We start from the raw sequence: 27,486 nt of genomic DNA, 5'->3' as shown, positions 1-27,486 counted from the left end.
AACTTTGTGTTGAATATTCCAATCGTAATTTGCAAATCACTAAATTATTTGTATAGAAAATAATGTACTCGCTATCAAAGCTTATATCATCACACTTGTAATTAGGTTGATACATAAATTATACAATTTATTTTAGGTTTTCTTTTTTTTTCAATGGTATCAAAAGTTTTATTCCGTTATCATTTTAGTTATCATCTGTTAATTCTTCTTGAAAAATATTTGAACCAATCAAATATGACATGTAATATTTTAAATTATTTCTAATTAAAAACCCTCTTAACTAATGAAATAATGACATGTGTAATAATTTGATTGGTTCAAAATTTTTTAAGCTAAAGTTGACTGTTGATATTTGAAGTGGTAATATAATAAAATTTTAGGTACCTACTTTGACAAAAAAAAAACTTTGAGAAAAGTTGTAAAGTTTGGATACATATTTTTTTATATAAGCCTAAATTTTAATAGCTATGCTTAATTAGTATCGACATTATTGCATGTGCCGAATGACGTTGGTTCAAGCACATGAAGAGCGTTTATCCTCTATTTAAGGGTTGTGATGGGATTATAGGTTGTTCTATGTATTGTATCAATAATAATTAAATGGATTAAATCCTAAATTCCAACATGATAAAAGGACTAAGATCATAATTAGACTAATAATTATTTTCATAAAATTTTTTAAATTATTCAATATTGTTATAAATTGGGGAGTGAACTGCACCAAAATCACTAAACTATTAGTAAGTTTATATTTTATTCAATCAATTTCAATGAGTTACAAAATGGTCACTAAACTATTCAAAAGTTATCATTTAAGTCATTAGACGGTTAAGTTTTATTTTTTTAAGTCTAGCTAACGAGCTCCAAGTGACGATTCAACAACCAATCTAGTGGATCAGTACCCGTTGACAATTAGAAGAGCACACCTTAAATCCAAGTCGATCTAACAATCAATATCAAATATCAGAGAATAAAGTTGTTTAGATTTTGGTTTGTAGATTCATAACTTTCAAGGTTGTTTCATAAAAAAATAAACTATAGAAAAAGAGAGGAAGTAGAGCTTTCAATTGGTGCAAGTGATGCAAACAGAGAATGCTATGCAATAATAATTTTAACAGTCCAATAACTTAAATAGAAAATTTTAAATAATTCAATGACTATTTTATAACTTTTTAAAATTAAATAATCAAAATATAAATTTACTAATAATTTAATCACCTTCGACGTAATTTACCCAAATTGAATCGTCCCTTAACATGAGCCAAGCATACAGGAGCATGGAATTGGGAACGAGATGTGGCGAGAAATTGTCATTTCCGGACTCAAATCCACCTTTTCACTGAGTTGGCACGTGAAACCTCTTTTGGCTCGGCCTTGCCTTCGTGAGTGGGATGGTCCTAGCAGTGGGTGGGGAAAAAATGATATGCAAAAAATATGGTTAAGTGTCGTCCGAGTCAACAGCCATGTGACTCTCTGAGTAGAAGCTAATTTAGTCATCGCCTTTCCTTTGAGTTGTTCACGTGCTTGCTCCATCTGTCTCTTATTTCACATGCGAGGGGGTGCCACCGCTTCTCAACGTGTTTCGCAATTATTTTTCTCCAATATTCGATAATTATGTTATGGTTAAAATATGCTTTTGAGTCCTTACACTCTTCCTAAGTTTATAATTTAGTTATTGTACTTTGCAAATTTTAACACCTTTACTTTTTTTTTTAAAATTTGTTGGTATAACATTTTAAAATTTAACAAAAATACTCCTTCAATAGTCATATAACTAGAAAATGACGTTAAAATAGACTGCATTTAACAAATTAATTATAACAGAATTAATAATTGAACTTGCATTTTAAATTAGAAAAATTAAGAGATTAAATTTAAAATGTACAAAGAGCACTAGACTTAAAAGCATTTTTAATTGGGCTAACAATGGAACCTAAATTTAAAAATTTTAAAATAGAGAAATTAAATTACAAATAATAAAAGTAAACCAACTAAATATTTTGTTTGTTGGATTAAGTTACCTAAAATAAAACAATTAGTTTAAGTAACAAAAATGTTTTTTTTTCCTCTTATATTTGAAATAAAATGGCTTGGATTTAAGGGAAAAAATATTTTTTACAAAAAAAAAAGAAAAAATCACTATTTTTTACTTGTCTTTTTCATCTCTTATAAAATATCTAGAGGATTTGGTTCTGCCTATATTTGTTCATGGGTTACTTGTTCAAACCAGACGGTTCATCCGAAATTTGAAAAAGCTTGAACAATAATGTTCGGCTTGAAAAATGGATTTGTGCAAAAAGGTTAGGCTGGTTTAAAATATAAATTGGGTATAAGCTTAAACATTCAAGGTTCGAGTCCGGCCCAATTCAACTCTTTTTGTTAAGTTGATAAATTTTATATTATTTTTATATATTATGTAATTTATAACACATAAAAAATAAATTTATGTTAAATATATAATTCTAGTCCAATATAAGTAATAAAAGATATTAAAATTACTATATAAAAAATTTAATAAATAAAAAATATATAAAATTATTAAAGATTAAATTTAAAAAAATACAATGGATCTAAAATAAATTTAAATTAAACATTTGTAAATATCAACCAACTTAAACAAAATTTTAAACTTGAGATCAATCCCAGCTTACAAGCATAAAGTGAGTTCATCACTTCTGCCCCATCTTGTGTTTCTGCCACGATTTGGAATATGTTGTTGGACCGCTAGGGTCCAATAATTTACTAATCCGAAGAGGATTACGGCCTTGAACTTGGCAGTTAAAAATTTGTGATCCTAATTGTGACTCGAATCTTTCACGTAAATTAAAATTTTAAGTAAATATTTATTTAAATATTAAATTATCATATGGACAAAAGATTATATTTATTTGAAAATATAGTTTTTAATTAAATAAAATTTTAGTGAGAATTATAGAGTTCAAGATTTAAAAATGGTCTTATGATGAAGTCATACTTATAATAATATTAGTGTTTGATTAACTCTAAACATTACTTAATCAGAGGTTTAATTGACATTTAATATATTCAGTCAAAAGCTTTAAATATATTATAGATACAATAAAATTATATAGAGTTCAAGGTTTAGTATAGAAATTAGATATATTTAAGAGTCGAGTTATTCGTCCAAACTTGAAGTTCAACTTGAAAAAATTAAGTTTATTTAAAATATAGGTCAAGCTCTATCTTAAATATTCAAGGCTCAAGCTGACCCTACCTATTTTCTGTGTTTGTAATATATTATATTATATTATATTATACATTAAGTAATTTATACCTATAATAATATACAATATTACAATGTAAACATTAAAAAATATTTTAAGTTGCATTTATTTAAACTTTTAATAAATGGAGAATATAAAAAATATTCAAGATTAAATTTAAAACAATATATATTTTTAGAAATAGAAAATAACATGGGTGAGTATAAAGCGGGCTTGGACAAGCATAAAACGTATTAATATCTCACATAATCTTAGTCCGGTTCAACTCAGGAACACTTCTAATTGAAAATTTTTAGTAAAAATATTCAACTAGAGGTGTTCATGAGCTCAGTGACCTACTTATTTTGAACCAAGCTAGGTTTATGTTTTTTAACCCCGAACTAACCTAACCCAACCCCTCTAATTATTTAAAAATAAATAAAGTATGAAAATTAATTTATATTAACACTTATATATTTTTATAGTTAAATAAAAATGTTAAAAACTTGTTTTTTTTATCAACAAAATGAGCCATTTGGGCACGTCAGCCTTAAAATTGAGTTTAATATTATTTTGAATTGAGTCTCAGTTTGATCCGACCCTTAACATTGTTTCACTCATTTTCAGTTATTCTCAATTAAAAATTTGTTTATAAAATTTACCATTTTTCATAATATATTAAAAAATAAGATTATTTATTAAAAATCACATAGAAAAATCGTCATCTCAAATAAAGTTTTAACGAGAGAATGACATATAATATATTTAAATTTTTCTTAAAAAAATAGCGACAATTTTGATTTAATATATTGTATAAGAAACCACTCACTTTAAAATAATATTTTTTTTAAATATTATACAATCAAAATATAATACAAATACAGATTTATGTAACTATAAATAATTATGACAATACCAAAAGGTTATCCGACCATCACTTTATACATTAACATTTACAACACAAATAGAATAAAAACTTATATGACCCAAACCAAAGCGGAAGAACTATACATATAAGGCCTCATTTGCAGCTCGTTTTAGGGCCAGTTTTTCATTACTTTTAAAAAGTATTTTTGAAAAGTGTTGTAGAAAAGTATTTTTCAGAAGTACTTTTAAAAAATTTGGTTTAAAATTTGAGTGTTTAGCATTGCTGTCAAAAAGTACTTTTAAGAAATAAAATGTCTATTTTAAACATATTATTATCAAGTAACAAATATGCATTTAAATAATATTCAAATTAGTTAATATTATTATATTTGAATAAGAATATAAAAAATTATTATAACTTGTTGTTAATATTTTAATATATGAAATATAAAATTTAAATATTTTAATAAATAAATATTAATTATTTATAAAATTTAATTAGAATATATAAACTATATTTTAAATATTTAAATATAACCATTAAATATTTGTAATTAGTATTTTAAAAATATTTTTATTTTTAATTAATGATTTTAACACAATTATAATTAAGCACCAAGGAAAAAATAAAAATACCATGTTATTAGAGGGTGAAAATATAATTAAGTACCAAAATTACTTTTGGGAGAGAAAAATTTGAAATTTTAAACTTCTCCTTTTCGTAAGATTTTGAAAAGTTAAAAATTTGAGTCAAAAATAACTTATTCTTCATAATTTTCTTTTAAAAATACTTTTAAAGTCAGAAATACTCTTTTTTTTAAGTAATGAAGAACTGCCACTTAATTTTCTAAACCAACTAAAAAGTAAAAACTACTTTAATATTCTAAATGAATTTCCGATTTGATTATATTATTTAAATTAAAAAATTGAAAGATGTCTAATTGTAATAAATGAAGAGGGAACATTCGCCGTCAGTGTCTCACATCACCCAAGTCTCTCTCAAGCTTAAGATACAGACAATCTTTTGTATTAACTTTTTATTTATCCTACCAAATCTTCCCCTCCATTGGCTCCTCTTTATTAATAATCATCACCAATATCTTTCCCTGACACAACGCTTTTCTTTTACCACTCGCATTCTTTCACGCTCTTCCTGCCGTCTGTTTTGCATTTATAAGTAATTATTATAGTTTTTAATAATAATCTTCATAACAGTTAATAAATATTTTAATAAATAAATGGATGATGAGTTCACAACTCTTGCTCATAAAAATAAAATAAAATTACACTCGCCTTGAACTAAATTATTAATAGATTTATGCTTAAAGATGAAAGGTTAAATTAATATTATTTTTAAATATACTTTTGAAATAAACAAAATAATTTTGAATTTTTCAAATGTGTTTATAGGACAAAAATGCTTTGTAAAAACATTTTTTAGCCAAAAGCAATAGTAGAATATCTTAATTTTTACTCAAACGTGTTTTCGGTCCAAAATACTCTTAAGAAGCAATGCTAAATTAAGCTTGATAAAACTCTATAAAAGTTTGAATTTTTTTCTTTTAATTTTTAAAATGAATAAAATATTTCAAATTTTTTAAATTTTAATATTTTCTTAATCACAAAAAAATTTTAATTAGATCCCCATTTCTCTAATTTCTCATTAAACTTCTAACTTTTGAAAATTTAACTTAACCCCAAAATTTAATCTCAATATCTGTCATTATTTACATTTTAGTCACTCAATTTAAAATGTTATAAAATGACCATTGAATTATTTAAAAGTCTTCATTTAATTCATTAGACTCTTAAAACTGTTGTTATAGCTTATACGGCTTTCTTTGTTTGCATCACTTGCACTAATGGAAAGCTCCAATTTCCTTTCTCTTTTACAAGTCAATTTTTTCTTTAAACAACTTTAAATATCACAAACATGTGAATCAAAATATAAACAACTTTCTGATCTTTGACACCGACCATCAAATTGACTTGGATCTAATATATGTTGTTTTACTTATCGATGGGTATTGATCCATTGTACCGATCATTGAATCATCGCTTGAAGCTCGCCAGTCAAACTTTTATAAATAAAAAAAATTAATAGCCTAATGACTTAAATAAAAATTTTCGAATAATTTAGTGACTTCAATTAAAACTTTCGAATAATTTAGTAACTTAAATTAAACGTACACTTACTAATAACTTAGTAACTTTAGTGTAGTTTACCTTAAAAAGCAAAGAATTGCATAAACGTATTTAAATTATGATCCAAATTCTAAATTTGTTTCACTAAATCTCAAAAATAATATTAAATTTATCAGTTTTTCTGTCAGTGCAGTTATTAACTTAGATGATAAATGTTTATATTTAATTAACCTGAAACTTATTTAAAATATAGTAACCATTTTTTAACATTTCTTATTTAGTCCAGGTTATCGGACCAGTTACAAGATGCTACAACAATTACCGTTCTTATATAGATACATACGAAATAACATATAAGAGCAATGACTACCACATTCAACCATTAGAGATGAAAACATGATTAATTAATCATTTTAATAAATAATAGAAATAGAATTATTAGAAATAAGGACCATTTTGAACAATTTTGAAATCAACGTAAGTATCAATACTCTACAAGTAGATTATCGATACTAAAGTAAGTATAGATACCATTTTAGCTCTCTAACAAATTTTGAGTTCATTCTAACCTAATTAGAAGGTATTTCATCTCAAATTGATAGGCCATTACCAAAATTTTAAGAATCAAGTATTTCCCTCTTTTACATGTTCTTGAAAACTCGAATTTCTAAAAATTTGAGAACCGTGGATTTAGGTAAAATTAATGGTTTAGAACTGAAATTAAATTATATTCATGATTTTCCAAATCGCAATTGAGGATTAGAAACGATATTATAATGCTGAAACCTCAATTTCAGCAAAACTAGCTAGTTTTCGGTAGTGAGAAAGGAGAGGCTTGATTTGTGTTTTTCTTTCTATCAATAATGTTTTTAATGAGTTTGGAATCTGTTTGTAGTGGGTGCAAAGTGTCGGATCAATCGATAGCCACTACGAGCAAGTCTAAAGGTAAGGAAAAACTTGTTTGAACTTTCAGTTAGTAAGCGGAAGCGTGATTGTCGAGTGTTAATCTGGAGCTTAAGATTAGCCTAAACCCCTATCATAAGTTCCGATAGTGAGTATTTCTCATACTTGTTGCTTTTGTTGAGAATGCATGCCTAAGTAAGTTGGATTGTGTTGCATGATGCTATTATAGCAGGTAATATGCGAAAATATGTGAATATGATATGTGATATATTATTTTTAGCATGCATACATGAGATTTGATATATGATAGCTCAATGAACATTATTGTCATACTTAAAGTGCAATTGCAATTTTTTTTAAAGTTTACATGTACAAATATAGTATAATCATAGTACAAAAGAAATGCTTGTTTGAAAAATTACAATTTAAAATTAAATCAATACAAATAAATTAAGAATTTAAATAATTGAATTAAAAGCCATACATAATATTAATGCATGGTGGGATTCAAATGTGGATACTCAAATACTTAATGTTGAGGCCTTATTGGCATGTTGACCAAAATTTGAATATGTACCTGTGTTTATTGTATGAATAGCTTGAATTCAATTTATTAAAATTTACAAGTATTAGCTTTTCACTATTTCAAATTCAAATAGTAAGTTCGTGTTTAGAAGTTATGTTACCTATTTTAAATATATTGTATTCTTATATGTATTGATGTTTGAATCTAAATAGGGCGGACTTGAAATGGTTCATCTCGTTGGGTAGAAGGCGAAGAGTCACTATGAATGGTGTCCCGATTGAAGATAAAATTAGAGTTAGGCAAGAAGGAGAGAGATGGGATCCCTTTTTTGGGTATAGTTGATGGTTTTTATTCTCTTAATTGTGACCCCGAGGTGTCACATGTAGAGCCCCGTTGTGGACTAGACATAAGAGGTTAAGTGATCTATACATAAGAGGTTAAGTGATCTATCACCATAGGCTTAGGTAGAGTGGCGATTGGATAAGCTGTCAATCACTTTAGATGGGACATAGTAATTAAGCTTATTGATAACAGCTAAGGAATGAGGTTCACGCGGATTCATACGAATATTAAGTTGATGAGCATTTTTGATGGGTCGGCCCGAGGAATGTATGGAACCCTTCTGAGCTGTAAATGTGCGGGTATCCCCGAGAATTCAATGTCAAATAAGGAAAGAAATCTAATATTTTTGACAACTCATTAAATTTTTTAAAATTATGATTAATTTTAGAATATAGAGTACCTCTACTATATATAAAATTAAGAATTCGTAATATAAAGCGAAATTTATAAATTATCAATTAATAATATTATATTATTGATGAACAAAAACAAAAAAAAAAAAAGAGGAAAAAGAAAAGGGAATTAGGGGTACTACTATATATACATACGTAGACACTCATTAGCCACTGTATCTCAGTGTTCACTGCTTTGGAACGACCCCGCTACAGTTTACAGTCGAAAATGGCAGTGAGAACTGATCAAAATTTTCCCCACAAAATGGAGATCGGATGCTTTAGCTTAAACCCAGAAGCCCAAGAGTTTTTTCCAACAAGATACACTTTGGTTCCAGCTCCTAGTTTTCCCATTTTACAAACCATAAACCCACCCTATAATCTCCTCTATTATTATCTACCTCTTCAGTACCCCTTTGCTTTCACAGCTCCACCACCACCACGCCACCAAAATGCAGTACTACCCCATTCCTCGTCCCTGGAGACGGATGTTGTGCTGGTGACTGAACCGTTCAAGGCTAAGAAGGGTTTCAATAGAAATAAGTATCATTGGAAAGGTAGAAGAGGCTGCGGTGGTGCTGCTCGAGCAGCTCGTAAGAAAGAATGGAGGGCTAAGCCTTGTTTTAATGGTGATGATGATGATGATGATCAAGCTTCGTTTGAGTGTACAAGGAAGGTTCAATATTGGGCTGGTGGTGAGAAACAGCCATTGATTCCACTCCAATCTGGTGGCAGTGAGACGACGATCATGATCAAGAACATTCCCGTCAGATACACGTATGATCGTTGCTTTTTTCTTTTGCAATTTTTTTTGTTGAATACACCTACACAGGGACGAAACCGTAAGCTTATAAAATTTATAGGGGTCAAAGTACAATTTTATCTTTTATATGCTTGTTATTTTAGAATTTTAAAGGGATTAAACTGAATTTTTTATCTTTGGGGATGCCAAAGTGTATTTTACCATTTAAATTAACTTATAATTTTAAAACTTAAAGGGACTAAAATGATAATTTCCTTTTGGGGCTAAAATAAATTATAAAACTTTAATGGGTCAAAAGTGTAATTTTATCTTTGTATATGCTTGTTATTTTCGAATTTTAAGGGATTAAACTGAAATTTTCATCTCTATGGAGGTCAAAGTGTATTTTTACTATTAAATTAAAATGTAATATTAAAAACTTCAAGGGACTAAATTGATAATTTGCCTTTTGAGGGCCCAAAAGTATATTATGAAAATTTTAAGGGGTCAAAAGTACAATTTTATTTTTATATATTTATTTTAGAATTTTAAAAGGATTAAACTGATTTTTTTTTCATCTTTGGGAATTATAATTTTAAAAACTTCAAGGAACTAAAATTGAGAATTTTCCATTTGTGGTTCTTTTGTAGAAGAGAGATGTTGAAGGAATTTCTTGACCAGCATTGCATGGTTACAAATCGAGAGGCAAAATCCAATGCAAATAATGAAGAACCTTCATTGTCAGCTTATGATTTCTTGTATCTTCCTATAGACTTTGTGTATGTTTTTACCAAATTTCACATCCCTTCATACACACATACAAACTTTACTTGCAATTTTATCACTTCCCTTTGAGTTCACCATTGTTGCAGCACTAAATCAAACAAAGGCTATGCATACATTATCTGCAATTTCCCTAAGAGTTCACCATTGTTGCAGCACTAAATCAAAAAAAGGCTATACATACATTACTTGCAATTTCTTCCCTTTACTTTAGTTCACCATTGTTGCAGCACCAGGTCAAACAAAGGCTATGCTTTTGTAAACTTCACCACACCAATAGCTGCCAGGAAGTTTTATGATGCATGTGACGATAAGCAATGGGAGTGTTTCATGTCAAACAAGATTCGTCAAATATATTGTGCTAAACTCCAGGTATATATATAAACAGTCAATGTATAATTTCAATATTTTCACACACTTGTTATGGTGAATGAAACATTATTCAACAGGGCATTAACGAGCTACTGAAGCACTTCGAAAAAATGGGGTTTCCATGTGAAGATTTTCAGCCGTTGTGCTTCAACCCAGCACGTGATGGTTCAGAGCAACCTGTTGAAGAAACTGTTGTAGGAAGATGCATAGGCTCTTGGTGTACTAACTCCAAATCTTAAGTAGCTCATGACATGACATGGTGATGTTGGGGACAAACAGAACTACACAGTGTTGGTTTTTTTTTTTTTTCATTTCAACTCTTTTGTTCGTTCAGTTTCTGGTTATGTTTTTGGTTTGACGATGGGAACAAAGGGGGTGGACTTTGTCACCTGGTTCTTGATATGGTATAATGAAAAAAGAAAGAACAGGTGGTGGGGTCCACCCTGGTATGGGGTCTCACTGGTCGGCTCTTTGTTGTTGTGTCTCTCTGCAATGTCTTTAGATTAGATTTTATGGGAAATTGCAGCTTTCGGTATTTCTCAGTGACAGTTCTATTATTATCTTCTGTATATTCTGATTGTTTAAACTCTGAGTTTCACTTGTTTGTCCCATTTTTGGATTTTCTTTTTTGCTTTAAACCACTGGTTGTTTCACCGTGCCCATGAAAAAGCCTAATGAAATGAAACTATACTCTGAGTTTCACTTGTTTGTCCCATTTTTGGATTTTCTTTTTTGCTTTAAACCACTGGTTGTTTCACCGTGCCCATGAAAAAGCCTAATGAAATGAAACTATCTTTTTATAACCAAAAAGGAGAGCTTGTATGGTAACAATTTACGACCAAATATGGAAAATATACCAACTTTTTAGAGTTAAAAGAGGAAGGCTTTTTATGTTCAAACATGGAATATATGTCAATGTATATATGCTCACTAGATTAATTATTTTTGGGTTAAATATAGGGTTAAAATACTCATATTTCTATAGTTTTCATACATTTGAAATTTTTATAATTTTTTAAATTTATTAGTCTTATATTTTAAAATTAAATAAAATAATCTTATTATTCATATAATAAAAATAACATTATCGTCAACTTGAAATTAATAGGAATTCTAATTGTGTTCATAATTTTTAAAAATCATTTCAATATTTTAAAATGAATAAAAATTTAACTAATGACATTGTAAGAAAAATTATATAAAAGATTACAAATCAAATATTTAACTTTAAAATTTAACCAAATATAAAAATTAATACTAAAAATTAACTTTTGTTATATATAATCTCAAAATAATAGAGGAATTAAAATTAAAATTTAGCCACTATCTCTTTATTAAGAAAAAGAAAACAGGTTTGAGAAAGGCTTAGAACCTTCCTTATCATAGAAGGATAGTGTGAAAGGGAAGGTGAGGGTGTGTACAAGACTGTAGAAGATTTTGGCGATTTGATAGTGTTGAGCTACTTGAAGAAATGATGAAATAAAATAGAGCTTTATCAGATTTAATCATTGATACGATCAGCTAAAAAGTAACACTAAAAATAAGCAGGCATTTAATGAAGATGGGAAAGGCTATAGCCTAAGCCCTGAGGAGGCTAACCAAACCCTAAAAAGGGCTAAAAACACTGAAGAGAAAGGATGTTGCGACAATCGAACTCGCAGTCTCTCATATCCGAAGATAGAAATAATTCCACTTAACCGAGCACCTACACTCATTCTTGGTTTCTTGGACATTTTACTCATTGCAGTATCATAAATGGCGGCAATCCTTCAATCTAAATAAATTTTAGTTAGAGTTATAAAAGTCTTCATTAAATTATTCTAAAATTTTTTATTTAAGTCACTTAATTATTTTTAAAAAATTTTAAGTTATTGAATTATTTTTTTTAAGTTTAGCTAATAAACTCAAAGCGAATATTTAACGACTGATATAGTAGATTATTCATCAATAAGTAGAATAATATATTTTATATTTAATTTGATTTGATAGTTAGTGTCGTAGGTTAGAGAAAAAGCTATTTAAATTTTTAGTTCACAAATTTGTGACATTTAAAATTATTTTATAAAAAAAGAAATAAACTGTAGAAATAAAATGAGATGAGTAGGGCGAAGGGAGGAGGTAGGAGGTAGGAGGTAGGAGGTAGGGGCTTGACCTCTCTAAATGAAAAATTGTGCTTTTAGCCCTTAAAAGTTTATAAAATTTGTAAGTAAATAAATGGTAAAATTCTAGTTTGACCCCTCAAAATAATAAATTTTTGATTTAGTCATGCTAAAAACTAAAAAGATATATGTCAATACAATTGTGAAATTGTATTTTAATTCATAAAAATATATAACTTAATCTCCCTCCTCCCAAAAGAAAATTTTTGGTTTTACTCCTGAAAATGAGAACTTTTGATTAATGCAAACAGTAGGAATAAAGAAGGTCATATATTAATGATTCTAACAATTCAATTACTTTAGTGAAAACTTTTAAATAGTTTAGTGACCTTAGGTGCAGTTTATCTTCTTCTTCTTCTTCTTTTACAATGGATTTTTTTATATACAATACCTAGAGCTATTTATAACCTCTTTTACCCTCAAATAAGAGGATAGATATGCTTCAAAGCACTTGAATCACGTCCTCATACTTTGACAACAATGCTAATATCAACTGAGTTAATATTTGAACATCTTCTAATATATCTTTAACAAATAATCATACAGTCTACCGTAAATTTATGGTTTACACAAATTCAAATTATTTTAAGTTAAAAGATTTATCACAATAGATGTGTGTTTCTTGAATTAAAGAATTAACCGTCATTAAAGCGAGAGAAACAATGTCGATCTTGATATTAAGTTTGAGTCTATTAAATTTTTTAAAAATTATGGATCTAATAAAAATTTTAAAAATTTTGACATGCCTAATTAAAAGATTTAATCACAAATTATAAAAATTGTTTAGAAAAGTTCCATTAAAATATTTAAAATTTCTGAAAAGCACGATGGGATTTTTCAAAACAAAATTCGATTATCTATTTAAAATTTTTAAAAACTTTTAAAAGTAAAAGAAATTTTTAAAAAATTTCGTGGCCAAGCCCCTGATCCCAATAACCATCAGCCCCTGGAGAGAGAAACCTTGAGGAATTTGTGGAGAAAGTCAAAGATTATAAAACACCTATTTGATATGCAATTTTAACATGATCCCAACAACCTTTTTTTTTTTCAAATAGAAAGTACAACGATTTTTGGCAAATTATTTCTTATTTTCATATTAAAACTAATATTTTAAAAATAGATTTGTGATTGAATGGTTCTTGCCATCAATTTGATTAAAAACATTAAAATTAAAAAAATTCAGTTTGACTATTGATTTAATCAAATTTTAATTGTTTCAAGTGATTTATATCGATTCTTGATTGGTTCAAAACCATTCTCTAAATTAATATGTGGACCGATTCTCGATTCAATTAATTTAATCGACCAATTTAATTTCATCCATTTCAAATATATTTTATTAAAATGTTAAGAAAATGCACAAACTCATAGTTTGAAAGCATTGCATTAGTAACATCTATAATGAAGTAATATCGTACATGATTAATTCTATATTAAATTATTATATGAATTAAAAATATAAAATATGTATTTATTAAAAATCATATAAAATTTAAATAAAATGATAAAATTGTAAGTTTAAAAATAATTTTTATGCTTAATTTTATTTTTCTTTTTTATAAAAATGTTTTTTAATTGTTTTTCATTCGAGTTGGTATTATTTGTCTGGGGCAAATGCAAATGACTTTCAAAAAGAAAATGCAATTTTCTCTTTTCAAAATTATTAAATTATATTTTAAATTTTTAAAATGATTATTTTAATTTTATAAAAATATGAAATTATAAACTGATGCATATTAAAATTATATTTTAATCTCTTAAAATTATAATTCAATTCTATTTCCAGCTAAAAGATTTTCTAAATTTACCTCTAAACTTGTGACATTAAATAAATAAAAGATTTTAAATATAACATAAATATTTAATACAAATTTTCTTTATAAAATGTTTACACTATTTTTCTATAAATAATAATAATTAAATACATTTCAACTCATATATTTATTATTATTATAAGAGTGGGTTTCAATTTTTTGGTACATTCAGTGGTTATATTTAATAAAAAATTTGTGTGTTGCTCTGATAGTTAAAATTGTTCACTGCTCAAATTGTAATATAAATTCGAGTCGTGTTATTTTTAGGACTTTATATTTATCTTATAATTAAAAAATAATATAATATTTATATGCACCATTGCACGGGTTTTGAATTGGCTTGCGAAAAACAAAATATGAGCTGTAGGTTTCCAATTTGAAGTCTGTTTCCTAAAGAATGGTGACTTGAGACGAAAGTGTTTTTGACAAACGTGCATAACTTTTTTAATCATTTTTCAAAAAGTTTCATACATAAATTATTTTTTAATTTTGATATTCAATAATTCAGTCCCTTTAAAAAGATCGAAACAATTTAATTACTGTAAAATTTGAAATTGAATAATTAAAAATAATTAATTACAATGTTAATATTATCCTTTAATTGTACATATTTTTATTGGTATAATATTATTATTTTTAATAGTAGAAATAAATGAAAATTATAACTGAAATAATTACTTTATTCTTTGACTTTATGTATAGGGACTAATCTGCTCATTTTTTAAGTATGGGGAGCAAAATGCAATCTAACTCTTAATATATGAGCCTATATGATGCTTTTATCCAATATTTGAACAGAAAATACTACAATTTTAGGGATAAATATCAATACTATACATAAATTTTGATTTAATGTGTAATATCATACATAAAATTTGATTTGATTTAATTTTCATAGATCATTAAAATATTATCGAATCAACATCATTTTATGTTGATATATTACATATAAAACTATTATATTAATCGATATGAAAATAAATGTAAGTATTCTTTAAATATGTACAATGAAATCAAAATTAAAATTTCATATACACATATGAACCATAATTTAAGTTTATTGGGAATAATTACATCAAATCAAAATTTAAGTATCAAATTGTACATTAAATTAAAATTAATGTGTAAATATGATATTTATCACTAATTTTAAATTTAAAAATCTGTCCTTTTTATATTATTTCTTCGGCATATATCATAATCTAATATATAAAATTGAATTTTATATAGACATATATTCTTCATATCTTATTATATTTTATTTCATAATTAAATTATTATTATTATAAATTTGATGGTCCATGTTCCTAACCTTTTCCCCGTGACAGTAGTAGTCCGTTTGTATTCCACAATTTTTGTTAAACACACAAATTTGCGAATTTACAAAAAAGGGAAAAAAGAGAGGAGGAAAGCAATCCCAAAAATCCAAATTCAGATGTCATTTTCCCGAACTATTTTCTTCAAAATTAAACCCCAAGATCGATTTTGAAAACCCACCAAAACATTTGCACTTCAATAAAAAATTTCAATACAGCTCTTATTTTTTTTTTGGTATGGTAGTGACACCAGGAAAAAACTATCAAATGCAAGAATCCAATGCGCCACCATCTTCTTAAGATAGAAATCTAATAACCTTCTTCGATCCTTAAAATCGATATTGTTTTTTGTTGTTTTGGATCTGATTTTGAAGCGTTTAAAAATTTCAAAAACAAAATGGGGAGTTTGGGAGCACTGATGAAACATCCAGATGATTTTTATCCGTTGTTGAAATTGAAAATGGCGGCGAGAAATGCCGAGAAACAGATCCCATCGGAGCCTCACTGGGGTTTTTGTTTCTCTATGCTTCACAAAGTTTCTCGTAGTTTCGCTCTTGTTATTCAGCAGCTCGATACAGAGCTTAGGCATGCAGTAAGCGAATTTAGCTTCTTTTTTTTTTTTTTTCTCTCGATGCTTTTTGTAATTTTTATTTATTTCTTGAGTTATGCTGTTTTGATTTTTTTGCAGGTTTGCATATTTTATTTGGTTCTTCGAGCTCTTGATACTGTTGGTTTGTTCTTTTTTTTTTTTTTAATTTTAATTTCCTTTTTTCAATCTCATATTATTTTCCATCATTTATACTTTTTTTCTTACTGAATTTTCTAAATTATTATCAATCATTTTCACGTATTGGCTTCATTACATGATAATTCTACACACTAATTATTGTAAGATTTTGCATGTGATTCTTGATCCACTTCAATTTCTTTTGCAAGCTATTTAACTAATAACATGGTTGTAAATGAACCGAGCTTAACCGACGAAATCTCTGTATATGTTCGATTCAGTTTAATAAATGAGCCTCAAAATATTTTTCATGTTCATTTATTTAGCATGATAAACGAAGCTAAACAAACTGAAACAGAACGATTTATGAACTATTCATGGATATATTCATGGCTGTAAATGAACCGAGCTTGAACTAAGGAATCTCTGGTCATGTTCATTTATTTTTGAACTTGTTCGTGTTCGGTTCAGTTTAATAAATGGAGCTTCAAAATATTGTTCATATTCATTTATTTAGTTGATAAACGAACAGGACCAGAATGATTTATGAACTGTTTATCAATATATTCACGAATATTATTTAGTTGATAAACGAACAGGACCAGAATGATTTATGAACTGTTTATCAATATATTCACGGCTGTGAATGAACCGAGGTTGGACAGAGGAGTCTCTGTTCATATTAGTTTATTTTTAAACTTGTTCTTGTTAGGTTCGTGTTCGGTTCAGTTAAGAAATGAGCCTCAAAATCTTGTTCATGTTCATTTATTTAGCTTGATAAACAACCATCAACAAATAGAAACCAAACTATTTATGAACTGTTCATCGATATATTCATATTCATTTGTTTGGCTTGATAAACAAACATAAACATATAGAACCGAGCTTGAACAAAGGAATCTTTGTTCTATATATATTTTTTAAAATTATTCGTGTTAATTCTTTTAGCTTGATAAATGAGCCTCAAATTCTTGTTTATGTTCATTTATTTAGCTTGATAAATGAAAATAAACAAATAGAAACTGAACTATTTATGAACTGTTCATTGATATATTCATGGCATTGATTGGGATGGTTCGTTTTTTCTGTTGCAGAGGATGATACTAGTGTTGCAGCAGATGTCAAAGTTCCAATTCTTATAGATTTTTATCGTCACATATATGATCCCGACTGGCACTTTTCTTGTGAGCTTGTTGAAAATTTGCCTCCTTAATATACAGAGTGTCTTTAATCTTTCTGGAAATAGCTGAAAAATAGCAATTTACCATGTTATTTGGCCTCGGGTATGTATTTGTTTGACATACCAGTTATAACTTTTTTGAAATTTTCATGTCCAAATATGTTGTAACGAGCACTTTAGCATTGGCAATATGTTAAGTGGCTCATGTTACCTTATGTTACTCAGACTTAGTTGTGAGTAGCAGCGGATGCAAGTATGTGCCTGACATAGGTATATTCAACTTCTTTTTAAGATTTCCATGTACTAGGAGAGTCCTTATAGGATCACACACTGTACCCGTCTTCAGATATCGGTTGGATACAAGGTATCAAACACAGGTGTTTTAGAAAAAAATGAAGAGTCAGAGTAACATAAACTTTCTGTGCTGAAATAGATTCTTCGTTTTTCAGTTGCATAACTTTCTCTCATTTCAGGTGGTACAAAGGAATACAAAGTTCTCATGGATCAGTTTCATCACGTGTCTGCTGCTTTTCTGGAACTCGAAAAAGGGTTAGTTAACATTTGTTATCTTAAATTCATGTATCAAGTTTTTATTGGTTGTCAATTTTCGATAAATAATCGGTAGTTCTCGATTGTTTATTGCAGTTATCAGGAGGCAATTGAGGATATTACACTAAGAATGGGAGCAGGGATGGCCAAATTTATTTGCAAGGAGGTTTGTTACTTATTATCCTTGTCAAGTTTTCCCATTGAGGGGTTGGAACGAAAGACTCGGTTATATTTTGGTTGACAAATTTCGCGGTTTTCCCTTCGACAAAAACTATCTAAAAACCGGAATAAGTTTTACTGATGTGGATATTTTCATATTCTGATCATGATTTACTTGGCACTGACTATTCATATTCCGTATTATTACTGGTTAATCTCTGCTAGATTGTCTCATACCATATAAAAGAACTGATTTCTCCGACTTAGCCACTAAGTTTGCTCGATACGTGATAAAACTTATGAATACTCGTCTTTTTATTTCGCAGGTCGAAACAGTTGATGACTATGATGAATATTGTCACTATGTAGCCGGACTTGTCGGATTAGGTTTGTCCAAGCTATTCCATGCCTATGGATCAGAAGATTTGGCTCCGGAATCGCTCTCCAATTCAATGGGGTTGTTTCTTCAGGTATTTGCTCTGCAATATACGAATGAACCAATGTGTTTCATGCTTCGATTTTAATGTTTGAAGATTCGATTCTAAAACTATGTATTTTGGATCTAACCAAACTACAGAAAACAAATATTATCCGAGATTATCTAGAGGATATCAATGAAATACCGAAGTCACGCATGTTTTGGCCACGCCAGATTTGGAGTAAATACGTCAAGAAACTTGAGGTATGCGTTGTAACCAAATTTCATTCGAGTAACTTCCCTATGTGTATGACTTATATTTTCACCTGCAGGACTTGAAAGACGAGGAAAACTCGGTCAAGGCGGTGCAGTGCTTGAACGACATGGTCACTAACGCTTTACTACATGTTGATGATTGCCTGAAATACATGTCCGCTTTACGTGACCCTGCAATTTTCCGATTTTGTGCTATCCCTCAGGTTGGAGAGAATTCTTATTCCATCTGTTATCTTCATTCATGCATATCATTCAGTTGCATTTCAGTCTTTAATCTTTTGCTTGAAATGCGATAAATCAACTCAGAGTTTTCGAATATTAATGTCCTATTCAAACTCATCTCCAATTTTTTCGATGTCTTGCTTATACTTAGATCATGGCTATCGGAACACTAGCCTTGTGTTACAACAACATCAAAGTCTTCCGAGGTGTCGTGAAAATGAGGCGCGGTAAGATAGTCTTTAGAATTGTTTTCTTCGATCTTTGATCGATCAACTTTACACCTTAAGTTTTAGTCAAGTATTTCAGGTCGATGTTCATTTCATCTCGGCCTCATTTCCAGGTTTAACTGCGAAAGTCATTGATCGAACAAAATCAATGACTGATGTCTATGGTGCTTTCTATGATTTTTCTTACATTTTGAAAGCCAAGGTAAGTATCTAACCCCGAAAACTGTCATCAGATGTGTCATGTTCCTTTCCAAATTCCATATCATTGTCAACATATGCATGCATTTGGCCGTTGTAGGTCGACAAAAACGATCCTAATGCACAAAAAACCGTGAGCCGACTCGATTCAATCCTGAAGACTTGCCGAGACTCGGGTGTGCTAAACAAAAGGTTTGCAGTTGTTCCTGATTTCATAAATTTTGTTTTGGTTTTAGTTTCCGTTCCCTCATATATATCAACTTCTTTTTTTGTCTTTGATCAGGAAATCATACATAATCGAGAATCAGTCCAATTACACTCCGTTTGTGGTGAGTTATTTTGACATTTTTCAATCGTGTTTATATTATAATTTGAAATCATCGACTAATTCTTAGTATATTTTAAACCCAATGCAGGTTGTTTTGCTTTTCATCATATTCGCCATCTTTTTGGTTAACCTGAACCCAAACTGGCCTAATAACTAGTAAGTTCGATTTCTAAATAATGATGCGATAGAATTATGTTGCTTGGATTGAAGTGTCAGTGTGATTTGATCAGATTCTTTTTGAATATTTTCGTGTAATTAAAGAATATTTGGATGTTTTATTCTCATATTAATGTGCCAGATGCAAGTATTGAACGTAGGTACTTAAAAGAACAATGACGGGTCAGGCTGACAATAGGGATAATTTAGTTTTTATCATTCATTCACTAATTTGTTCTGCTTTACGTTTTATCAGGACCATACTTTACCCATTATATACGTATGTGGAAATCTATAAATGAAGAAACATAGAAGGTGGAAAGAGCGGTGTCAATGGTAAAAAAGTTTTATTTTTTTATTAAAAATCTCACTCATTTGAGATTTTAATCGAAAATTATCAAATAAAAATTTGATATTATTTTTTACGTGACGAGGAAAATTTTTAGAGACTAAAACTAAATTATAATTTTCTGAGACTAGTTCAATTTAATTAAATAAATTATTTAAAATTCAAAGAATAAAATATTTAAAAATTGATTTAATTGGCTCATACAGATAAACTCTTTTAGACTGAAGACAAGAAAAAAATAATAGATTACTAATTTTTGAAGGCTTAAGCAAGTTAAATCAATAACTTCCATACGTAAAGTTTTAGATCTCATTAATTAAATTAGAGGATATTAAATGTTTAAACCCCTTAAATCCACAATTTCTATCCATAATTAAATCTCAATTAAATAAATTAGAGAATATTGTATAATTAAAATCCAAAACTTTCAAATTGCTGTAATAACCAGCTAATAATCAATAAAATTGTTCATTTACAAGAAAATAATTACTTCTTGATCTAATATACATTCTGCACAAATCATTTATATTTAATTTTATACGTAATATTTTTTTAAATTATTACAATATAATGTTCATGACAAATACCAAATTTATATTAGCATTGTTAAAGTTTATAAAATATATGAAGTTTTAAATACAATTATAGGCACATGACAAAATGATACATAAACTCATGTCACTAAAATAAAATAAATTGAATAAATAGTATATAAAAGGTATTCACAAATCGGTGACAAAATTGGCATTTATTCTATATATCACATACAAATATATTAACGCAACGATGGAGACCACATATTATATCACAAAAAGGAAACAGCAAACAAAACAGAATTTAAGTCTAGAAAACTTCTGTTACTTTACCGGCAAGAACACGTTCCCTTTTTTCTATGTAAGCAAAAGGAAACCAACCTGCTTTGCCCTTGCATTCTCCTTCTGCCCACCCATTATTTGTCACCTGCCAAGAGTATATTGAAAACGAATACTTATTAATACCAAGTACGGGTGAGTAAAATGTTAAAAAATGACTGAAACCGGTCAAACTTGGTTCATTCGGTTTTTATTCAGTTATATAATTTGGTTAGAATTTCAATATTATCCAACCCAACCAAACCCAATATACATGAAAAACCGAAATAATCGACCGAGCCAATTCGTTTTGGTTCGTTTTGTATTCGTTTTCCTAGTTATCTTGGTATTTTAAAACTGAACCAAACGAATTCTATACCCTAGTAACTGAGTCGAGGAAACAAAAATAAATGCTTCAAAGTCATATATGAATATGGTTAAACCTTTCGCACAACTATGTAGTCTCCAATTGACAGATTCAATTCCGTGTCGGATTCGCCGTTATATGGATACATAACCTGCATAATACATCACTTACTTGGCTATCTTACAGATTATAGTAATTTGGTAATTCAAATGTGTCAATGCTATTATATACAAACCTCGCCTAAAAAGTATCCCATGCAGTCTGTTGACTCATTATGCGTTTGAGAAGTATAAACTCCATTAACTTCCTCAAACGGTGGGGGTGAAGGCATGTCCACCACACTAGGTGCAGGTGGTGCTTCAAGTCGTTGCCTCTCTGATATCATCTATAGGGAAGGTGGAGGAAATTGTGTCAATTGTAATATAGTAGTTTAGCTGCAGTGAAAGAATGTCAAGATAAATGCCTCGGTGGCACAAACTGTATACCTCACTTTCAAGCTGATCGAGTATTTGAAGGACTCGTTGGTGATATGTACGTTCAGCTTCAACCTTCGATGCAAAGATAAAATCAAGTTACCTGCAGTTTATGAATGTCTACGTGGCGGGTTTAACATAAGGAAATTCGGATTACCATAGCAATAAGTCTCTGTAGTGTTAACCTCTGCTGTTGACCTTCAACAGTGGCCATCGCTGAAGCCGCTTCCTTTCCCAATATTGACATGTTTGACTTCAGATCATGCAGTTTTGTCTCTGCTGATTCCAATTTCATGACAAGATCGTGATTTCCGGGCATTTCCCTCATTCTTGCTTGGCGTTTGGAGACTTCAATTGTCTGTCTAGGTTCACAAGGGGTAAATATTTATAGCATGATCATAAATCACAAAGCCAACTCTGTAGAGATAACAGAAGGAATATAACTTTCGCCATCTCTCTATAAAAAATCCCCATCTTCACAACCAATTAGTTTGCTTCAAGTCTGTCACACTTAGAACCTAATTGTGTTCAGAACTATATATGCATGAATGACTATATATCCATAGGAAGTTAATACAAGCACATATCCAACAAATCAGTAAGATATAAAACCTGAGATTCGGCTTCTTGTCGCATTCTGTCATAACGCTGAGCAAGATGTCTCGCATCCTCCAAAGGGGATCCCATAACCATTGCTCTTAGTGGCTCAGCAACCTAACAAATCAAACCGTTCAAAATATGACTTAGATGATTATATTGTTGACAGTAATCAGGGAGAAGGTTAAAAAAAAATCTACAAATTCCAAAAGAATAATCCATGTACAGGTTATCAAATTGCATATTAAACACAAGCCTCCTTCCACAGACTCATTAATATAGAAACCTAAAATTTAAAAAATTTAAAAATTGTAACGGAACCTGTGTGCCAAGAGCTTTCAACAGATTCCCGTGCTCCTTCTCCATGTGAGCACGAGCACGTCCGAAACTTAATGCAGCTTTTGATAACGTATTGCCACTAGTACAAGTATTTTCCGAACCATATTTCTTGCTATCCTCGGATAATTTGGTTTCTTCAGAAAAAAATGTATACAAACAAAACAACGTTATTCAAAGTGGAATTTCTATGTTAACAAATGCTTCACCAACACACCTATTTCAACTTGTTTGGACCCGATGATGATATATCCTTCCACGCCACGAACAATATCCCTTTGAAAATGCTGTAAAAGCAAAATCAACTAATATAAATAAAGAAATCAAACGAGGCAAAAGTTGACACTAGAGAACAACTAAACAACCTTGGCTGTACGCGTTGATATATAGAGCTTCTCAAGTTTCTGATGTTGTTGAAGTTCTGCTTCATCGGTAATTAAATTGTCCGAACCTCCGTATCCCCCGGCACCGAACTGTTTGAGAACAGCCTGAAGTAACATTCATGAAAATAATCAGTCATTGTTAGTGAAACTTATCGAAGGAGTTCAAAAGAGAGATTACACAGTCTAAGCATTTGAATTAACATGTTAAGCTGCTTATAATAACAATAAACTTAATAGAACATACTGAAAGGTTTCTAATATGTATTCAACATACAACGGATTTTCAATTCCATTCTCCAACTTTAAATTTTAAATTCAGATGACAAATTTTCATTTCATATTCACATAACAGTTAATTATTTCCAAATTCTATTGAATCGATTCACTAATCATAAAAGTGTGAAGCCACATAGAAATAGATTCAAAGTTCAGTTTAAAAAAATTCGAAAGGAAAGCATAACGAAATCACGAAGATTAAACAGGCAAAGCAAATCGAGTAATACAAAACAAATAAACAAATTGAGTGAAAATTTAGAGACACATTACAGACTACAGAGCCATTGTTAGCGAAACTTATGGAAGGAGTTCAAAAGAGAAAAATTACACAATCAAGCATTTGAATTGACGTGTTAAGCTGCTTATAATAAACAAATAGAACATACTGAAAGGTTTCTGGAATATATTCAACATACAACGGATTTTCAATTCCATTCTCCAACTTTAAATTTTAAATTCAGATGATAATTTTTCATTTCATATTCGTATAACAGTTAATTATTTCCAAATTCTATCGAAACGATTCACTAATCATAAACGCGCGAAGGCGCATGGGAATAGATCCAAAGTTTAGTTTAAAAAAATTCGAAAGGAGAGCATAATCGAAATCACGAAATTAAACAGACAAAGCAAATCGAATAATACAAAACGAATAACAAATTGAGTGACAATTTAGAGACAGCGAGATCATGGATGAAGCTGAGAAACGAAGTTTTGAATCGGATCTAAAGGAAATTAAGAAAGGGAGAGGGAACCTGTTGTTGGCGGGCGACCTGTTCCCTGAACCGGGAGGCTTGTTTTCTGATTGCCTCCATTAAAACGACAAAATTGGAGGTTTCTACGATGGATTCAAACAGCTGAAAAAACGAAGAAAGCGATATACAGAGAGAGAATTTTCAAATCGTCGAACTCGAACGGTGTGTGTTTTTGGAGAATTTTTCTTATGAGCAGCTTTTTTTGGAATATATTTAATTTGTTCTTTTATTTATTAGTTTGTAAATTTCTTTTTTTGATAGTTTACCTGTATTTAATATCGTTTTACTTAAAATAAGCTTAAGAAAATATTATTTGACTTGTGACGTCAAGTTTTCTAAAGATTTTATATTAAGTTTACACGAATACCAATATTTTTAATTGGATCGGAGGTGATTAAAATTTTATTAAAATTTAAAATATTTAAAAGATATTTAATGTCATTTTTAAATCGGTGCTTGATCGATTTTCTATTCAATCGGGTCAGTTTAATCCAATTCAAACATCATTAATTAATACCTAAGCTAAATGAAAAGAAATTATTATTTGACACCTCATGGTCTTTGTGAATAAAAATTACCTAAAAGTATCCATTTCTATATTATATTTGATTTTGTAATTGAGTTGGTGTTGCAAATAAATTGCTCATCAACTTAATTAAAATGATTAAATAATTTTCACAAAATAATAAATTATTTTATGTTTTTATATTTTATATCTATAAAATTAATTTAAAATTAAAATTAAGGTAAAAAATTTCCCTAAGAAAACACATTATAAATTAAGGTAAAAAATTTCCCTAAGAAAACACATTATAAAATTTTAACATTTCAAACAAAAATACATTTGGTTATTATATATGTTATACATAATTTCTTTTACATCCTCTATTGGGTGTGTTAATCTATTATTTATTAAAAAAATTCATATTTAGAAGAAAAATAAGAATTGGTTGAAATAGTAATGTTGAGGTTTAAAATTTATAGTGTTTTTTTAATTTAAATTTCATGATTTTGAGTTTTATTGATTTTTTATAAAAATATAAAAACAAAAAAACTCTCATAATAAAATGATTTACTTTGTAAATATATATATTATTTTAACTGAATTAATATCCTACTAACTCTAGCACTCTCTTAATTAAGGGGTTGAGGTATTATTATTTATTATTGATGAATAGTTTTATTCTTGTTATTTTGAGTCCATTAACTTGTGTTAGAAGCAATACAGTTCAAAAGTACCAAGGTCGTAATGAGTATCAACCTTCAAAATTGGATTCATATTAAGTCTTTTTAATTTCTTTTATTTTAAAGTCTTCATTGCAATTGAATGATGTATTTGTTAACATAATTAATGTTTCAATTTCTTCTATAAGCATAAAAAATATTGGAAAGATAGGAATATATATAAAAAAATCATAAATATAATCAAACTAACTACACTAAAATTCAAAGCTAATGTTTTCGTATTACTATCATCTCTCGTATAGGTTGCTACTCACTTTTGTTAAATTATCTAATATTCTTGCGAAAATATGATAATTTGAGGTAAAAGTATCATGATTGTCATCGTATTAAGAGTTGAATTGTACTTTGTCTTGAATTTTAGTAATACGAATTTTAGTAAGAGTATCATGATTGTCAACCAAATTGTACGTTAGATCAAAAAATAATTTGGTCTTTCTGTTATAGATTCCATCCACTTATAATGTTAAAAATTAGTCTTTATGCATCAACATGAGGTATACATAACATGCCACGTGAAATTGTTTGGTCATTCTATTAGCCATGTCAGTTTTTAACAGTAAAAATAGATGAAATTTTTAACAGAAAGTACCATTTTTTTTTAGTATATAGTGGGTCACCATTTGTTCCATAGTGCCACATAGTCGACAATACAATGGCTTGCATGGTTGTGCTTGTTGGCTAATTGTTAATAGATCTTTCATAATTTGATACGTCAAATTAGACTTTTCAGTACACTTGAGGATCTTATTCTTAAGCAATTTAAGTGTCTTTTCTACGCTTTCTGTCGAGTTTTAACTTCTACCGTTAATAAATATTTTTAGTTGAGTTTTGATCATTTTAAGACCAAAATTGACTAAACGGTGCCACGGGGAACCTAACGATGTATTTGAGTTGATGTAGGAAGACGACGATGGCCCAACCTTGAGGTAAACATCATTCAGAATGGGCTTCATGTTTTAGGGTTTAGTTTTTAGCTTTTTCTTGTTTTTAGTTGTAGTTTAGTTAATTTCAGCTCCATCTAATCTCTGTTGGTATTTTTCATCCCCATTATTGTTGTCATCATCTTTTTCAAACAACCACCAAGAAATTTCTAAGCTTTTTAAACCCTAATCTTATGTTTATTTTAATGTATGATTTGAGTATGTGTTGGGTTATTGTTTAAATAAAAAAAAAAGATATTAGGTAACTAAATCCATGGTAATTGGTTGATAGAAATATTGTTTAGTTAGTTTTTTGCATAGAGACTACATTGTAAAAATTGGACTAAATCCATGGTGATTTGATGCCTCTAGATGAATATTTAGATAGGTGAGACTGAAAGGAGTTCCTATTGAGCACCAATTTGATTATCCCGAGTTAATTCAGTGAGGTCGAGAGATAAAATGGACTAAATCATTTAATTTGGTAAAATGGTGACCGAGAGAAAAAATTGAGTCCATTAGAAGTTTAAACCTTTTTAGATCCCTAATCCAAATACTAATCAACAACGAAAGTCAACCAGTCGCTTGTGTGTCTTGAGCATAATTTTGCATGTTTTACAATTTAATCCTTCTTATTGTTATTTAGTTAATTTAGTGTATTAACGCTTGATTATGAATTGCCGTAATATGGTACCTAGCGAGTAGTTAGCTAGATTTTCTATTTGCATACTTGTTGCATATTGATTACTTTGTCCTCAAACTCTCTTAGGTTCGATACTTGAAATACTCGGGTGTTCCATTGTAACATTATAAATATTATAATTTAACCTATTATACTTGCAATACACTGCTAGATATTTAAAGTTAATTGTGTTGATTCATAACCTCAATGCATGACACGATCATTAG

General features: G+C 28.9%; 3 protein-coding genes across 3 annotated transcripts; 2 read left to right on the top strand and 1 right to left on the bottom strand.

The window, feature by feature from the left end:
• The first annotated feature begins 8,618 nt into the window (after positions 1–8,618).
• LOC105787134 (protein terminal ear1) lies at positions 8,619–10,803 on the top strand. The gene is made up of 5 exons (XM_052628401.1): positions 8,619–9,176; positions 9,792–9,920; positions 10,155–10,296; positions 10,374–10,515; positions 10,631–10,803. The coding sequence occupies exons 1-5, from the start codon at positions 8,629–8,631 to the stop codon at positions 10,801–10,803; spliced, it is 1,134 nt and encodes a 377-aa protein (XP_052484361.1). The 5' UTR covers positions 8,619–8,628.
• Positions 10,804–15,611: 4,808 nt separating this feature from the next.
• LOC105772833 (squalene synthase 2) lies at positions 15,612–20,450 on the top strand. The gene is made up of 14 exons (XM_012594319.2): positions 15,612–16,177; positions 16,274–16,316; positions 17,407–17,496; positions 17,966–18,041; positions 18,138–18,207; positions 18,527–18,670; positions 18,778–18,882; positions 18,951–19,097; positions 19,268–19,343; positions 19,457–19,545; positions 19,642–19,733; positions 19,825–19,870; positions 19,958–20,025; positions 20,282–20,450. Coding segments are annotated over exons 1-14 (1,242 nt in total). The 5' UTR covers positions 15,612–15,982; the 3' UTR covers positions 20,283–20,450.
• A 600-nt stretch (positions 20,451–21,050) lies between these two features.
• LOC105772854 (SH3 domain-containing protein 2) lies at positions 21,051–24,632 on the bottom strand. The gene is made up of 10 exons (XM_012594330.2): positions 24,413–24,632; positions 23,364–23,486; positions 23,216–23,285; positions 22,984–23,135; positions 22,678–22,779; positions 22,223–22,423; positions 22,078–22,140; positions 21,828–21,977; positions 21,669–21,743; positions 21,051–21,334 (listed from the first exon to the last, which is right to left on the bottom strand). Exons 1-10 carry the CDS (start codon positions 24,470–24,472, stop codon positions 21,218–21,220), a joined length of 1,113 nt encoding a protein of 370 aa, XP_012449784.1. The 5' UTR covers positions 24,473–24,632; the 3' UTR covers positions 21,051–21,217.
• Positions 24,633–27,486: the final 2,854 nt, after the last annotated feature.

The sequence above is a fragment of the Gossypium raimondii genome, chromosome 1, assembly GCF_025698545.1.
Source record: "Gossypium raimondii isolate GPD5lz chromosome 1, ASM2569854v1, whole genome shotgun sequence".
NCBI lineage: Eukaryota > Viridiplantae > Streptophyta > Magnoliopsida > Malvales > Malvaceae > Gossypium > Gossypium raimondii.
This window is presented reverse-complemented; position numbering and strand designations above follow the sequence as displayed.